At 37.8% G+C, this 17,145-nt stretch overlaps 1 protein-coding gene across 4 annotated transcripts in view; it reads left to right on the forward strand.

The window, feature by feature from the left end:
- ACACA (acetyl-CoA carboxylase alpha) overlaps nt 1-17,145 on the forward strand; it is a 413,948-nt gene that overhangs the window by 258,996 nt on the left and 137,807 nt on the right. For all 4 annotated transcript variants that reach the window (XM_071210521.1, XM_023584057.3, XM_004476381.4 and 1 more), the window contains 4 exons: nt 6,693-6,817; nt 14,328-14,441; nt 15,657-15,770; nt 16,831-16,920. In XM_071210521.1, coding sequence (XP_071066622.1) covers nt 6,693-6,817; nt 14,328-14,441; nt 15,657-15,770; nt 16,831-16,920 — 443 coding nt within the window. The remainder of the gene's footprint in view (nt 1-6,692; nt 6,818-14,327; nt 14,442-15,656; nt 15,771-16,830; nt 16,921-17,145) is intronic.

A 17,145-nucleotide genomic window follows, 5' to 3' on the forward strand; every position in this document is an offset into this window, starting at 1 on the left:
CTGGGCCTCCTTGACTCATGTGGAGCTGGCCCATGTGCAGTGCTAATGCACGCAAGGAGTGCCACGCCTCGCAGGGGTGTCCCCTGCGTAGGGGAGCCCCACGCGCCAGGAGTGCGCCCCGTAAGGAGAGCCGCCCAGCGCAAAAGAAAGTCAACCTGCCCAGGAATGGTGCCGCCCACGCGGAGAGCTGACACAAGATGACGCAACAAAAAGAAACTCAGATTTCCATGCCACTGACAACAACAGAAGCAGACAAAGAAGACACAGCAAATAGACACAGAGAACAGACAACCGGGGTGGGGGGGGGGGAATAAATAAATAAATCTTTAAAAATAAATAAATAAATAATTTACCACTAGCTTCAAAAAAGAAAAACAACAAAACTCAATTTGATGAAATTGTGCATTCAGTATGTTTCTGGGAAATGGCTGACATAATTTTTCTAGTAGAGATGACAATTACCTATTGACATCTTCTTGACCTTGTATAGTGAGATTTGAGTCATGACTAGACTGAAATTAAGAAACCCAAATCTGAAGGGCTTGTCTCTCAGCAACTAATCCATGGACTGAACCACAGCCGTCTGGGAAGGACTCAGATTTTCTAGTACTTTTCTATGTATCATTTAGGTGGAATTTATCCCTGGCTTTCCCTGAAGAGCCTCCCTAAATAAAATATAAAGTCTCTAATTGGAAATACACTGCTGATTCTGCTTGCTGCCAGAAGATGGCAGTGAAACACCACAGAATTTGAACATTACCTAAAATTTTCTTTTTATCTCTTTTGGTCCCTTTTATATCCTTTAAAGGATGGCTTTGTCACTCATGAACAGCAAAAATCCTAAAAGTAAATGTTAGCAAACTGAATCCAGCAATATATAAAATAATATATTACAACCAAGTTGGGTTTATCCCAGAAATGCAAGGTTGCTTACAATTGGGAAAATCAATTAATGTAATTTACCATGTGACAGTTTAAAGGAAGAAATAACATGGTCTCCATCTCAGGATGGGGTTAAAAAGTATTTGACAAAATTTATCTTGCGTTTTGATATACTATTGAGAAACTAGTAATGAAACTAGGAATTTCCTTATTCTTAAAAGGAACACCCTTTTTTGTAGACAAAAAATCTGTAGAAAACATTAGACATAGTGGTAAAATGTTAAAAGCATTATTTGTAAAATTAGGAATAAAATAAGTATACCTCCTAACACTACTACTTTTTTTTTTAAGATTTATTTTTTTATTTATTGCCCCTCCCCTCCCCCGCCCCAGTTGTCTGCTCTCTGTGTCCATTCACTGGTGTTCTTCTGTGTCCGCTTCTATCCTTATCAGCAGCACCGGGAATCCGTGTTTCTTTTTGTTGCGTCATCTTGTTGTGTCAGCTCTCTGTGTGTGCAGCACCATTCTTGGGCAGGCTGCACTTTCTTTTGCGCTGGGTGGTGTGGCTCTCCTTATGGGGCACACTCCTTGCGCGTGGGGCTCCCCTACGCGGGGTACACCCCCTATGTGGCATGGCACTCCTTGCGCACATCAGCACTGTGCATGGGCCAGCTCCACATGGGTCAAGGAGGCCTAGGGTTTGAACCGTGGACCTCCCATGTGGTAGGCGGATGCCCTATCTATTGGGCCAAGTTCTCTTCCCCCAACACTATTTCTCTTCAGCATTATACTGGAAGTCATAGCCAGTGCAGTAAGATAAGAAAAATAATTAAAAGGTATAAGGACTAGAAAGGAGTTGAGGAAAAATGTGCTACTATTGGATATGAAAACCTTAAAAGAATTAAGAGAATCTGACAAGGTTGCTGGATGTAAAAATCAACATACAAAATTCAGTTGCAGTTCTTGACAGTAGAGCAACCAGATAGCTTACAAATAGCAACCAAAAATATAAAGTATTAAGAAATAAACTTGGGAAGCAAATGTGGCTCAACTGATAGAGTGTCTGCCTACCACATGGGAGGTCCAGGGTTCAAACCCAGGGCCCCTGACCCATGTGGTGAGCTGGCTTATGCGCAGTGCTGCCACACGCAAGGAGTGTCATGCCATGCAAGGGTGTCCCCCACACACAAGGAGTGCCATGCCATGCAAGGGTGTCCCCCACGTAGGGGAGCCCCACATGCAAGGAGTGCACCCCGCAAGGAGAGCTGTCCCCTGTGAAAAAAGCACAGCCTGCCCAGGAGTGGCGCCGCACACACAGAGAGCTGACACAGCAAGATGACACAACAAAAAGACAGTTTCCCAGTGCCGCCTGACAGTGCAAGCGGACACAGAAGAACACACAGCAGATGGACACAAAAGAGCCAACAACGGGGAGTAGGAGGAGAGAGAAATAAATAAAAAATAAATCTTAAAGAAAAAACTTAAAAATGTGCAAGCCTATTTAGTAAAAAAAAATTAGTGAACAATAATAAGGAAAAGCTAAATAAATGGAGATATATCATGGTCTTGGAATGGAACTTACACTATTGCAATTGTGTCAGTTCCCCCTAAATTTATTTATAGATTCACTGAAGTTCCAGTAAAAATTCTAAGGCGTTTTTTTTATGGAATTTTTCAAACTGATTCTAAAATTTACACGAAAGGAAAAAGTCTGGTATTAACTAAGATATTCCTAAAATAATACAAGATAAAGGAATTTGTCCAATCAGATATCAAGATTTAACATAAATCCATATTAATATGAGATTGTGATATTGGTGTTGGGACAGATTATTAGACCAATGGAACATAACAGAGAGCCCAGAAACATAATCTGTACATTTATGAAAATTTAATTTATTACAGAGCAGGCATTATAGATCATAAGGAAAGTATAAACTTTTCAATAAATACTGGGGTGAGGTATCTATTTGCAAAAGTAAAAAAAAAAAAGGTAGAAAAAGTAAAGAAATTGGATCTCTACCTTATACCCTATACACAAAAATCAATTCCAGATGAATTAAAGACTTTAAAGACTTAAACATGTACTAAAAGTAAAACTATTAAATTTCTGGACAGTTTAGGAGACTATCCTCATGACCTCAGAGTAAGATCTTATATAAGGCACTTAATATATAGAATTCATTAATTCTATCATACTTCATCAAAAGATACCATAAGGAGACTGAAAATAAAGCCATAAAATGGGAGAAGATATTTATAGAGCATTCAATTAACAAAGAATTAGAATATAGACTATATGGAGAACTACTATGAATCAATAACTAAAGACAGCCTGAGGGAAAAAATAGACCAATGATATTTCAGAGTAGAAAGCACACATAATCCATAAACTTTAAAAAAAGCTCAATTTTAGTAATCAGTGAATCAAAACCACAATGAGATTCAGTTACCCACTAGATTGGCAAAAATTTAACTTAGACCATACTGTTCCATTGCTGGTGGAAGTGTAAATTGGTATAACCATTTTGAAAAGGGGTTTGTTATTACCTAATAAAGTAGAATTTATTTATAGTCCTCAGCTTACCAATTTCAGTCCTGCATAATATATTCTAGAGAAACTCTTAAACAAGTTTACTAGGATATATAAGCAAGAATGTTCGTGTCAGCTTTCTTAATAGTAAAAAAGACAGGAAATGATCCAAATATCCAACCAATAGAGTAGGTAATTAGTGTATTTCTACAGTGAATTTCTATACAGCATTGAAAACGAATGAACTGCAGTACATACATGAGCAGAAGTATGAATCTCAAAAACAATGTCAAGGGGCAAGTAATAAGTTACAGGAGAATCCATACAGAATGATTCCATTTTTATCAAGTTCAAAAACAGGAAAAATAAAACTATATATACACGTAAATGTGAAGAAAAGCAAAAGAGTGATTAATATAAAATTCAGTTTAATGGTTGTCTCTGGAACACATAAGGGCCTTCTAAGGTACTAAGGAGTTTCTATTTCTTAAGATATGTAGTAGTTACACGGATGTTTACTTCAGCTCTTAATATGTTTTATACATGCTTCTGTATATTTTACAATAAAAATTTTTTTTATTAGAGAAGTTGTAGGTTTCCTGAAAGATCAAGCAGAAAATACCTCCACCCCACACACACAGTTTTCCTTATTAACACTTAGTCTTACTGTGGTACTTTTGTTACAATTGATGAAACAGTGTTATGATTCTTAAACTATTAATTACCCCATGGTTTATTAAGGTTTCCTGTTAGTGTTGTATAGTACCATGGCTTTAAAAAAATTTTTTATTCTAATAACATACCTAAAACTTCCCCTTTTAACCACATTCAAATACATAATTCACGGTACAATAGAGTTTTTACAAAGGGAGCACTTTGTAGCACTGCTTTTATTCTGCTTAGAGTCCTTCCCCACCACCAGAAGAATATCTTCTCTTTATTTTCCCTAGTCCTAGTAGTTCTTATAGTCTAAACGTATTTCTACTCTCACTTCCAATTTAGTCTTGGTAGGAAAAATCATGAATTTATATAAGACAACCATCTTTTAAACAGCTTCTGTGTCCCAAGCGTCTTTTGTAAAATTGTGGCTCTGTAAGTATTGTATTTCACTGATTTTTAAACATATTTTATTGTCTATATGAAATAAAATGTTCTGTCTATCTCTAATATTTAAAGCAGATATTTGATGCAGTTGCCCTAGTTGAATATCTAGGAGTATTCTAGAAGCCCATGGTAGTTCAGTTTGGACACCACAGTACTGGTTTGTAACTCAACATAGAGTCTGAACTGAGGTTGATAGTCCTCCTTTATTATTTTCATAAAATTCTGCCCCTTGTGAATATTCAGACATGAATTCTTCTTTCCTTGGAAAGGTAAACTGTTTTCTAAGGAACTAAATATTACTTATATCCCATGGTAGATATTTCTGAAGTATACCTGAAGCTTATGCTTGTTTTGGTTGTTTCAGCTAAAACTGTTTGTACCAGTTATGATGAAATATTGTCATTCAATCAAACATGGAATCAGAATCCCAAGATGGGGTAGTCTTTAAAGATTATCAAGTTTAATGGTGCTGAAATTTCTTTTTAAGCCAGTTACCCTTCTAAGGGAGTCATTTCAGGAAAGTTAATGAGAGAGTTTAGTGTATGGATAGGAATGAGTTTGTCCCTAACTCCAGTCTTCCTCCTAGTTTTTATATGTGTGTGTGTGTGTGTGTGTGTATGTATATATATAGTGAACTTAAAGCCCAGAGAGGTAAAGCGATTTGCCCAGGAGCACAGAGTAAATTGGTAACAGAGCTAGGCTTTGAGCACAGGTCTTATATTCAGATCTCTTTTTTTTTTTCAAAGATTTATTTTTTATTTATTCCCCCACCCCCACCCCAGTTGTCTGTTCTCTGTGTCCATGTGCTGTGTGTTCTTCTGTGACCGCTTCTATCCTTATCAGCGGCACAGGAATCTGTGTTTCTTTTTGTTGCATCATCTTGCTGTGTCGGCTCTCCGTGTGGGCGGCCCCATTCTTAGGCAGGCTGAACTTTCTTTCGCTCTGGGCGGCTCTCCTTACGGGGCACACTCCTTGCGCATGGGGCTCCTGCACGCAGAGACTCCCCTGCGTGGCACTGCACTCCTTGCACGCATCAGCACTGCGCATGGGCCAGCTCCACACGGGTCAGGGAGGCCTGGGGTTTGAACTGTCGACCTCCCATGTGGTAGACAGACGCCCCAACCACTGGGCCAAGTCCACTTCCCAATATATTCAGATTTCTTGATTCCTAGTCTACCATTCCTTTTTTTGCCCCTAAAATTAAATTTTTATTTTGGTAATTATAGATTCACATGCATTTGCAGGAAATAATATAGAGAGATCCCTTGCATACTTTGCCTAGTTTCTTCCAGTGGTATCATTTGGCAAAACTACTAAATAAAATATAAAATATCACAGCTAGCATTACTTTTTATTAAACCATACTGCCAATTGTGTACAAATCCATCTGAAGATGTTTTGTTTTTTAAAAATTATGACTCTTTTTTTTTAGGATTTATTTATTCCCTCCCCCCTCGTTGTTTGCACTCACTGTCTGCTCTCTTTGTTCATTGTGTGCTTTCTGTGTCTGCTCATCTTTTTTTTTTTTCAACTTTAAAATCTTTTTTTTTTTTTTTTTTTTTTTTTTTAGGTTTTTAAAAAAATTTCAACCCCCAGTTCATTGTTTGTGCTTGCTATCTGCTTGTCTTTATTTTAGGAGGCACTGGGAACTGAACCCAGGGCATCCCATGTGGGAGGGAGGTGCCTAATCACATCAGCCACCTCTGCTCCCTGTTCTTTTGTGTCTCTCATTGTGTTTTCTCTCTGTGTCTCTTGGTTGCATCATCTTGTTGCATCAGCTTACCCACACCAGCCTGTGTCAGCTCACTGTCTTGCTTGTCTTCTTTAGAAGGCACTGGGAACCAAACCTTGGGCCTCCCACATGGGAGGGAGGCATGCAATCACATGAGCCATATCCTCTCCCTGCTGTTGTGTCATCTCATTGCATCAGCTCACCATGCCAGCCCTTTGCGTCAGCTCGCTGTCTTGCTTGTCTTCTTTAGAAGGCACCAGGAATTAAACCCGGGACCTCCTGTGTGGGAGTTGGGCACCCAGCTGCTTGAGCCACATCACTCCCGTGAGCTGTTTCTTCTCACTGTTTATCAGAGAAGTTAGACATTAAAACCCCAGCAAATAGCATGTAAATGTGAACATTCATACATGAGAGAGGACCAATTATTTTTGCTGCTTGCAGGTCACTATGACAAATGTGTGTTTGCCCTTCGGGAGGAGAACAAGAGTGACATGAACACCGTACTGAACTACATCTTCTCTCACGCTCAAGTCACCAAGAAGAATCTTCTGGTCACAATGCTTATTGTGAGTTCCCTTCTTCAGGACCTGAGAGGGTGGTTGATGATAAAAATAAAAACATCTTCTCCTGGTGGCCTTGGTTAGAAAGAAAGCTACTGTCTTTTGTAATTGTGGAATGAGTGGGGCTTGGGTTATGGATTAACAGTTTCTCAGATCCACCTCTGTCCTTGATCTGAAGATACCTGCTCCAGTTAGGAAAGGTCTCTTCTGACTATTTTGCGTGTTATCCTTCATGGAAACTCAAAAATCTCTTGACTGCATTTATAGGGCCTATGCTTCCCCATTCCTATTATCACTTACAATAGTAGCTTAAAATTTAGTCCTATCTAACCAATGCACTCTTTCATTGTAACTTTCTTTTGTTCCTTGGATACAAACATTGACTCTCATGTCCAAAACTTTAAAAATAAAATAAAACCTGTTAGAATCCTGTAGTACCCCCTCCCAAAGAAATTTCTATTTATTTTGCAAACTTCTTTGGTCCCTTTTTGTTTTATTAACATGAAAATTTAAGATCTGATTTTTTTAAAAAAGATTTATTTATTTTATTTATTTATTTCCCGTTCCCCTCTTTGTCTGTTCTCTGTGTCCATTCGCTATGAGTTCTGTGTCCATTTGGATTCTTGTCAGTGACACCAGGATTCTGTGTTTCTTTTTGTTGTGTCATCTTGCTGCGTCAGCTCTCCATGTGTGCGGTGCCACTCCTGGACAGGCTGCACTTCTTTCGTACGGGGTGGCTCTCCTTACAGGGCGCACTCCATGCATGTGGGGCTCTCCTACGTAGGGGACACCCGTACGTGGCACGGCACTCCTTGCGCACATCAGCACTGTTTGTGGGCCAGCTCACCACATGGGTCAGGAGGCCCTGGGTTTGAACCTTGGACCCCCCATGTGGTAGGCAGACGCTCTATCAGTTGAGCTAAATCCGCTTCCCAGATGTAATTATTGTATTGTTAGTAGATATGTGCTTTTTGTCCCCATAACCTAGTGATATGAGAATTAGCAGAAAGTAGAAATAAATGAAGGGTAAATGTGAATGGGACTAACAATCAGTGGGAGAATTTTTATTGATTTAAGTATTTTTAAAGATGATTTGCAAACTCTCCACTCCTGGTTCTTTCTGATTTAATTTTAGGAATCAGAGTACAAAAGGACTATTTTTATAATCCCCTACCCCATGGTCCCAAACAGTTGACTCACTGCTGCATGTTTGTCTGTTTGGGCAAGGACTATAGTACCTTCTCATGCCTAGAGAATTTCTTATCCTTTTATAGAATTGGCATTCTTTGTACCTTAGTTCCATCATTTCTTCTTAGAGAGAAAAAAACATAAGTTTTCACTGCCATTTTTTATTTCATAGTTCTGAATGGAGGAAACTATCTACCTGAAATTTTAATAGAGGATTTTTCTTCTACAGCTTGAGTTTAAACTATGTCTCTGATTAACAACAGTGCCACTCATTCAGTTACTTGCCTACCTGGTCGATTCCAGAAGATATAACATTTTTTAGAATAGCTACTTTTAAAAATATGTAATTATAGAGAGAGTTCATTAGTTTTGCTACCCTAAAATGGCTCGATGGTAGGGAAACCAGAAGATAGATTTGAAAAAGATCAGCACTATGTACTATTTCAGCTTCCCCAAGTAGCAGGTTTCAACTAGTAAGTGATATAATCTGTAGCAACTTGCTGAATTTTTTTCCTCAATCAAAAGAGAAGAGATATAAAGTAGATTACTTAGCTTTTTGTTTTTTTCTCTTTTTTAAAAGTTTTAATGCAAGGCTTGTTAATTCTCATTTGGATAATGCCAAGACTTTCTGGCAGAAAAGGCTAATCATGAGAGAGATAGAGAAAAGCATGAGATTGTACCTAAAATGAGGTGAAATTTGCCTTTGTAGGAAGCTAATTATGGTGGGTTTTTTATTACCATGATTACCTTTTTAAGGACCTAAGAGTTTTCTGCGCTGAAAATAGACCAAAGCCCAGAATCCTTGGAACAGCAGAAGAGTAATGATCGTCCAAGACTGTCACTGGGTTTCTTAAATTCTAATTTGTAAGATATAGGGGCTCGGCTCACTCCTTTTGCGGAGTGATTGTAAGTAACGCTTGCCTTAAGAATCTCATTATTGGAACACGGAGCCATATTTCCTCTGAGAATTCTGGAGTAGCTTTGAGCCGGGGCTGTTCATTTCTCAAGTAATCACGCTGGTGTGATGGAGAGAGAAAATGGCAGCTGTTCGGAGCTCAGGCCTTCAATTTTCTTCAGAGTCCAGTCACTCAAGTGTGTAATTACACGGGGGGTGCTGCAGAGGCGTTGGGCCCTGTCAGAGAACTGGTTTGAGGCTTTGCTTTCTGTTTTTTTGCCAGTCAGGACAGGCAGAAGCCAATGGGACTTTGACTTGCTGCTGTTCTTTTTTCCTCCCACCTTGTCATCCTGATTACTTCTTACCTGCATGGATGGGACCCAAACTTTCTTTCCAAGAAACTGAACTCTTTGGATAAAAGAGCTGTTTCTTAGTGTTTGGGTTTGGATACTTAGGACAGGAGAGGAAGAAGGAGGAGGAGGAGGAGGTAGGTTCAGGATGTGAACCAGTAAGATGAATTTGTCCTTTTCTTTATTTTGGCATTTTTACATTTTTCTTATGAAACGAAACAAAACAGAATTCAGTAAAAATAAATAGGGTCCTTAAATTTTGAAATGTTATTTTCATCCTTGATATTATTAACAGGGCCAACTAGATGAAAGCTTGAAAGATGTTTCTTTCTGAACTGGTATTAATAAATGCCAGACATGTTCTTCCTCTTTTCTTCATTGATAATGGTCAGACCCCTTCTGTAACTGCATTAATCATAGTAGCTGGGTAAGAGCCAGTTTAGCTGTTTGAATGATTCTTTCTGTAGTTCTTACTGTCTTTTATGGATATTCACCTAAACATGATGGCATTTTTGTTTTCCTGGCTCATGTTTTCTACTGGTTCCCCTTTCTTTGCTTTCCTTGGCTTCTTGGCTGATGGTATGTGTCCTGCATTTTAATCTCTACTTTCTAGAAGGAGGAATGTTGATCGTGTGCTTTACTGAGTACATGATGATTTCTGGGACTTTCGAATGCGGAGAAAGAGATCAAGAAAATCAGGCTTCTGAGAATCAATGTTATGGGGTAGGGGATTGTTCCAGTTTGAAGAGGTACCTTCATCTCCTGCAGGTGTTAACATAACTTGCCTAGTGGTAACTTACCTTAAGGACTCTTGAGCAAATTTCTTCTAATCTTTCACCCTAGCTAGAAAGCAGAATTTCAGGTAGAATCCTAATATCCCATCAAGTTTCTTCCAAATAAGAAACACTGAGCCACATCTAGAAAAAAAGTCTGGATGGGCAATAGTACATCTATTTAAAAACAACAAAAACAATAACAACAAACAAAGCTCTCCATATTTCTTAAATTTAATCTTATAGGAAAAAGCTTACAGTTTAAAACAATGTTTCTGTTTATTTAGAGATATTATAAGGCACTGTTTAGTCACATTTGGCAATTTGGTAGAAATAAAAAGTATCAACATCCTCACAGCTGTTTAGAATCAAAATATAATCCTACAGCTACCTTGATGGTACCTAGTCTTCTCCTCATTGCTCATATCTTATTTCAGATATGGTCTGCATGAAAATGCTATACACCATGCTTCCTTGTGAATAACATCAGCATATGAGCCTCTGATTTGATTTAGATCAAAAGCATTTCAAGTGCTGATCAGCATCTTCCTTCCCTTCTCTTAACATGATAGCAAATAATCTGTCCAATGTGTAAGTGAAAAAGAAAAGTCTTCTTATTGATTGCAAATTTACTGAATATGGTGTTATTAACCATGTTTTATTATGCCTGTCCCATACATCCTCGGAATGTCAAAAACTCCAACAGTGACTGGAGGAAGCTACCAGTGTATGACTGATTTTAGGATTAGTGCCTCACGCAGTTGAACAATAGTTAATATCTTGAGGCATTACACATTAGATGGCATTCTTTAATTCTGAATTGCCTTCCTCAGAGGGATTTAATGCCTAGGATGCTAAGACAAAGTTAGAATACATTAGTCTCTTCTGGCAGTCAAGCTCTGTAACTTTGACTATGGTATTGTCATTTAAGCATATTTGTTATATTTTTCCCGATCTGAGATATAGCCTATAGTTAGCCGCCATCCAGGTCAAGAATAAAAGCAAGAAATGACTGTTATACCATTCTTAACCATTGCTAAATAATTGTTTATGAAAGTGACCTGTAATCCCAAAATCATCAGGTAGGCTCTTTAAATTAACATCTTTATGTTGAAGAAACATGTCTGCTGATAGAGCCAACAGCTAATACAATAGTTAAATAATGTTCACCATGATTAGGTGGTGATGAGCTCTCCAGTTGCCCAAAGGAAGCCTGCCTCTAGGATAAAGGGCTATACACTTTGTGTTGGGTATTTGCATCTTAGAATGAATGTTTCTAAGAGCAAGTACCTGTCTCTGGTGGTTTCTTTCAGGACCTGAACACTGTGTCTAAGGAAAGGACAAGAGAGGGTTGAGAAGATTACTTTACACATAATTATCTGTTGCCAGTTTTTTTCTAAGAACTAATGGTGATAGTGGAGAAAATATTATTTGAATGGAAAATTTCCAAGTCAAGATAAACTAATGGCAAGTGTAGTGGTATATTCATACTGTTTTTGGTATTTTCCATCCCAGAATGGTCTTCTGTACTTTATCACAACTCAAAGTTATCAACTGGTGATAGTGAAAGAATAATTACTTCACTATGATTTTTCTAATCTCCAGAGTTCACTTTTCTTACAGATAATTGTTTTCTCTACTAGCTTTAGCATTCCCTTTCTTTTATAGGGGAAAGATGAAATGAAAAAGTGGTTTTGCACAAAAAAGGGATTTTGTGTGTTTTACTTTGTTTTGTTTTGTTTTTTAAGATAGAACAAAACCTATAGTTTGGCAAGAGGATAGTACCGTTTCTTTTCTTTATTTTAGTGTAGTCTCAAAAGGTAATCCTGGACTTCCTTTAAAGGAAAAACATTCCATATCTAATCTGATACAGTTTGAGAAGGTGACCAGTGTTCTTCTTTTATCACATCAGCCTTTGATACTAATGTTTAGGCTTTAGCTGGCTATTTGCAGAGTAGCTGAATTGTGGTATTACCCAGGACATGTCTTAGGTTTTTAGATCTTTCAGTGGGTCATTCTGATGATTGAAATAAGTATCCCAGAAAGGACTGTGTTTCATTTATTAGGAACATTAGATAAAGAGGGTTTTAGGTAGGGAAAACATCTTGGTTTCCTTATCCAATATATCTATATTCTGCCTTTTTATTGTCTTCCTTTAGTGGTTTAATATGAAATTCTGTTTTGCTAATTAGTTCTTATCAAAAGATGAGACTTAGTTACATTTTTCACCTCTTCTTTGCTTTCATGTTCTAGGATAGGTTGACCCAGTCGTCTAGTTCATGACTATGTGTTCATCTCAACCCTGGATTTATATTCACTATAATAGCAGCTTTTCTTCTACCCATTCAGATGAGTGAATTCCCTGCCTTAAATGAGTGAAAATAACACTTGCATTTCCTTAACTATAAATCCCAACATGTGTTTTATGACCCCTGGACACTTGGAGCAGACCTCTGGTTGGTGCATTAGTAAACTGAAAAGCATTTTCTGTTTTAAAGTATTTGAGAAGCCTTCTTCCTAGCATATATAATGGTATGGAATATTTTGGAAGTATTTACTTTTTATGCCATAGAAGATGGTAGTGGTTTTGGAAAAAGTGTTTTGGTAAATGATGCCCACCCCAAAGACCAAAAGTCACAAGCTGCAAAGATTATCCCTGAGATGGGGATGGTTAATGTGAAATGGAGATTTCAAGGAAAGGACTGAAAAGCAAGGTGGGGAGAAGATTAAAAAGCAATAACAGTATGGCCATTTGAAAACTTGTAGTCTTTCATATCGCATTCATTGTTGGGGAGAATAAAATTTCACTAAAATATAAAGGCAATTATTTCAATCCAAGAAGATGGAACTATACCTAAATGTGGATATTTATATGGTGTAGTGTTATGAACTATTGCTACACAAGAGCTCTGTAAAATTCAAAAGGACAAAAATATTTATGAAAACTGCATTTAAAAACTGCAGTTTATCATCTTAGGTGAAATTTATGTGGATAATAGGTAAATTTAGTGAATAATCCGATATACTGCTGGACCCCAGAAAAAAAAATCCTTCTCTCAAAATATGATAGGGATTTTTTTTTCACTTTTTTCTTTTTTTTTTTAATTTTTAGGAGAGAAAGGAGCCCAATACTGAATAAACCATGGATTCTGTCAAAGAAAAAAATGTCACTGGACAATTCAAAACATGCAGGGGGGACTTTATTTAAAGCTATATGCCGTAGAGAAGAGACACACAGTAAGGCTATTTTGAAGAGAGAGACTAGAAACCTATCACAGTAGAGAAGAAAGAGAGGGCTGAACTCCACTGAAGCAGAGGGCCAGATGTTTTTAAAGAACTGGATGAGCTAGGGACAAAGTACTGGAGGGGGGAGATCAAGCAATGGGGTATGTCAGTTACATGATGTTATCGCCTAAGTATCCTTTCCAGGCCAGGTGGAACATGTTCTGTCTGGATTCTTAAGGGCCAAGGTGAGGGAGGTCAGGGTCTAGAGAAAAGGGGAAGCCTGTAAAGTTGAGTCAAGCTTAAGGAGAAGTCAAGGCCATTTCAGACAGTAACATTACAATAGGTGGGGGACTTTTTAACCTACTCTGTTTTTCAGGATCGCAGAGTTCAGGTTAAATTCAACATTGCCAATTCTGTAGTAAGAACTCATTATTTCTATCTAACTCGGGTAGGATTGACCGTTTTTAGATTTTGGTAGAGTGGTGCTTAGTACAGTGAGGAGATAATGCTGGATGCAGAACTGCCAGTCTGTGAGATGGTGTTTTTATTTAGTGTGTGCTTATTAATGAATAATTTGCTCTTATGTTTCTGTTCTTCACCCTCCTGGGATACTGAACATTTGGTTTGTGGAATAAAAACATCAGGAGTTGTTCCTTTTACTTTGTACTACCTTCTTTCTAAAAGTGGGAGAGGGAGCAAGAAGGCCATTTCAGTTCCTAAATTTTTAAAATTCTCTTTAAACTTTGAAAAATCTTCTGTTATTTCTTACTCAGGATTCTCTTGACCCCTTTCAAGATCTCTCATGATTGCTTCTACACGTTAAAAGTATAATGTTGATTTATAAAGCAATATATTAGGAATTTTGAATCTGAATGAGGATATTTGGCTTTTTCTCCTTAGCAGCAGCTTCCTCCACAAATCTCTTTAACTGCATTGTTTAAGATAAAGAAGAAAACCAGGAAGTTACATTTTAAAAATTAATCCAGCTATGTTTACTGTTTTTATTCTCTTTCCCCATTTCATAAAGAATCTTAGTTCTTTTTTAAAGTGGATGTGCTTTTTTTGTCTTTTACATTAACAATTAGGATCAGCTGTGTGGCCGTGACCCTACTCTCACTGATGAGCTGCTGAATATCCTCACAGAGCTAACTCAACTCAGTAAGACCACCAATGCTAAAGTGTCACTTCGAGCACGCCAGGTAAGGACATTTGTTGGTTATGGTGACAAGAGGAATGGTTTTCTTTGGTTGGGCATTCCAAGATACAATGAGCTTTTCTACTCAATTACTTTATAAAGATCATGCAATTTTTCATGTATATTGCCTTACCCTCAGAACAAATGTTTTGATGTGGTATATATTTTTTGAAAAGAAGGGAAAAGTTTACCATTGAGTCTCTACACATAGGAGCCCATTCCCCATTATAAAATCCTGGCATCATTCCCTTCCCACTTTAGTAGCCCTATGATAATAAACCAGGATCAGGTGGAGGGGAGGAAAAGGACTCACTATTTGACTTCCCAAAGGGAGATTAAAAGCATTCAAAACTTTTAAGTGTATGGGGAAAAAGCAAGTATGAAAAACAGAGAGATAATAAAATGAATCTTATGCTCTGGCAATCAGAACAACCCTGGAGAAGTCTTCTTAGTTTCACCCTGCAGTGTTCATTTCCATTCCAAACGGTTTCAGCAGGGAAGCAGAAAGTTGGTGCTCCCTTTGTGTTTCAGTGCATGGGCATTGACAAGGAAGCAGCATTTGAAGCTATTCAGTGACCTTCTGCTTTCTCTACAATTGTATCCATGTCACTGAACTAATCAGAGTTATTGAACCTCTCAGTGACCTGCTGAGGATATTCAGGTCCCACCATGTCCCTGTGTGTTTGTTTGTGACACTGCTTTCTCTCTCTTTGGCCCTCACACACACTGGTGTTACTTCCTAATGCCTTCTCCTTGCTGCTGAGTACCTGGGGCTGTCAGAGCAGCTTTTCTTAGTCTTTCTTTCTACTTCTGAGTTGCAAAAGCCTATCTCTGCTGCAACCACCTTCCCCACAGCTGCTCCCTGCCAGACCTGATTCCCAATTAACAGCTAGTCATGCAGTCCCCAGGACTAGCAGCTTTGCAATGGTAAATCACATGCACTGATAGAACTTGATTGAAGCCGTTTTCTCTCCCTTCCCCGTCCCCCTTGGGAAATTGCCCACAACGCAAATCATAGTGAGAGTCAACTGAGATCCAGTATTTGGTGGCACTGGCTTTATGTTACAGGACCCAGAAGTTGTTTTACTTGGTCTGTTTTATCTTTGATGCCTGCACTTACAGATTTATATTTACTGCTTTTGTATCAGGCCTGCCTAATAGGAGCCTAGAATAATCACTCCCTGAGGAACTTATGCCTCTTATTTTGTTCTCACTCCAGGTTCTTATTGCCTCCCATTTACCATCATATGAGCTTCGCCATAACCAAGTAGAGTCTATCTTCTTATCAGCTATTGACATGTATGGACATCAGTTTTGCATTGAGAACCTGCAGGTATAAATATATTGCCCTTTTCTACCACTGTGCACTCCTTCCCCCTTCATCTCCAGGCATAATTTAATCAACCAATCAATTGCTTTTTGGTTTTCAGTGCAATGATATTTCATACCTTGACTTTCTAAAAATACTTTCATTTATGAATATTTTTCCATGGAAATGCTATTGGGATTGTGGCTTGTCTTGACAGAAGTGTCCTATTGAAGTTATTACCTCTTATACTTTTAGCTAGAAAGTATTCTAGGCCAGAATTCAGTGCCTTTGATTGCTGATATTTGAATCAGATATATTTAATAGTTATTATTTTTCTGGATGCAAAGCTTTTAAAATATTTCATTTTAATGCTTACTATTTTGTTGCATAAAAAGCCAATTTATATAATATCGTTACTTTTATTACTAATTGAAAATACCTTGACAATTAGTTTTCTAAAATAACATTGTTTTCTCAGGGATGACTTTCTATTTTTCTACTTGGAAATAAGATTAATATTGTTAAGTCTGACCTAGGGAATTGTCAGGCTTTCTCTAAGATTTCTTTCTGGGAAAGCTAGAGAGGAAAGAAGGATTCTTTACTTATTTGATTAATAGTTGAAATCCAAGAAACACAGGGTTTACCATAGTAGAGTTAATGAAACAATATTTAGGAAGTGAGCTCCAGATATATATTAGAAAGAATAATAATATTCATAAACATTTATATTAGCATACAATTAACACATTGTTAATATACTCTTTTTGAGATACTGAGCTGGGGACTGAACCCAGGACCTCATGTGGGAAGCCGGTGCTCAGCCACTGAGCCACATCAGCTCTCCCAATACAGTGTTTTAAGGATTTTCATAGATTAATTCATAGAAACCTCACAATGGCCCTATGAGGGTAAGAACTATTGTTTTCCCCATTTCATAGCTGAGGAAACTGAGGCACAGAGAGGTTAAGCTAATACATGGCATTCATAGAAAAAATTCTTAGGTTTCTTTAGATGCCAAATAAAGTCCATTGAAATTGTTCTCTTTATGAATGTAGCAGTTTAGGTCTGTTTTTGTACTTTTCAGAAACTCATATTGTCTGAAACATCTATTTTTGATGTCCTACCAAACTTCTTCTATCACAGCAACCAGGTAGTGAGAATGGCAGCTCTGGAGGTAAGCTTTTATAAGACTATGTCATGACCTTTTTCTTTATTTCTAGCTGATTCCCTTTGTCCATTTGGCTATCATATCGATTGCTTTCCTTTGGCCCTAAGGTTGACTTTTAAGGGTAGAATCTTCTTTTCCTCTGAAACAATGAAATATGTTTTACCTTATTCAAGTGCTTCATCTGAACTAATTGCTAGTTCTGGCTCCTATCACAGTAAAATAGGTGCCTGC

Source organism: Dasypus novemcinctus, chromosome 21 (assembly GCF_030445035.2).
Source record: "Dasypus novemcinctus isolate mDasNov1 chromosome 21, mDasNov1.1.hap2, whole genome shotgun sequence".
In the NCBI taxonomy this organism is placed as follows: domain Eukaryota; kingdom Metazoa; phylum Chordata; class Mammalia; order Cingulata; family Dasypodidae; genus Dasypus; species Dasypus novemcinctus.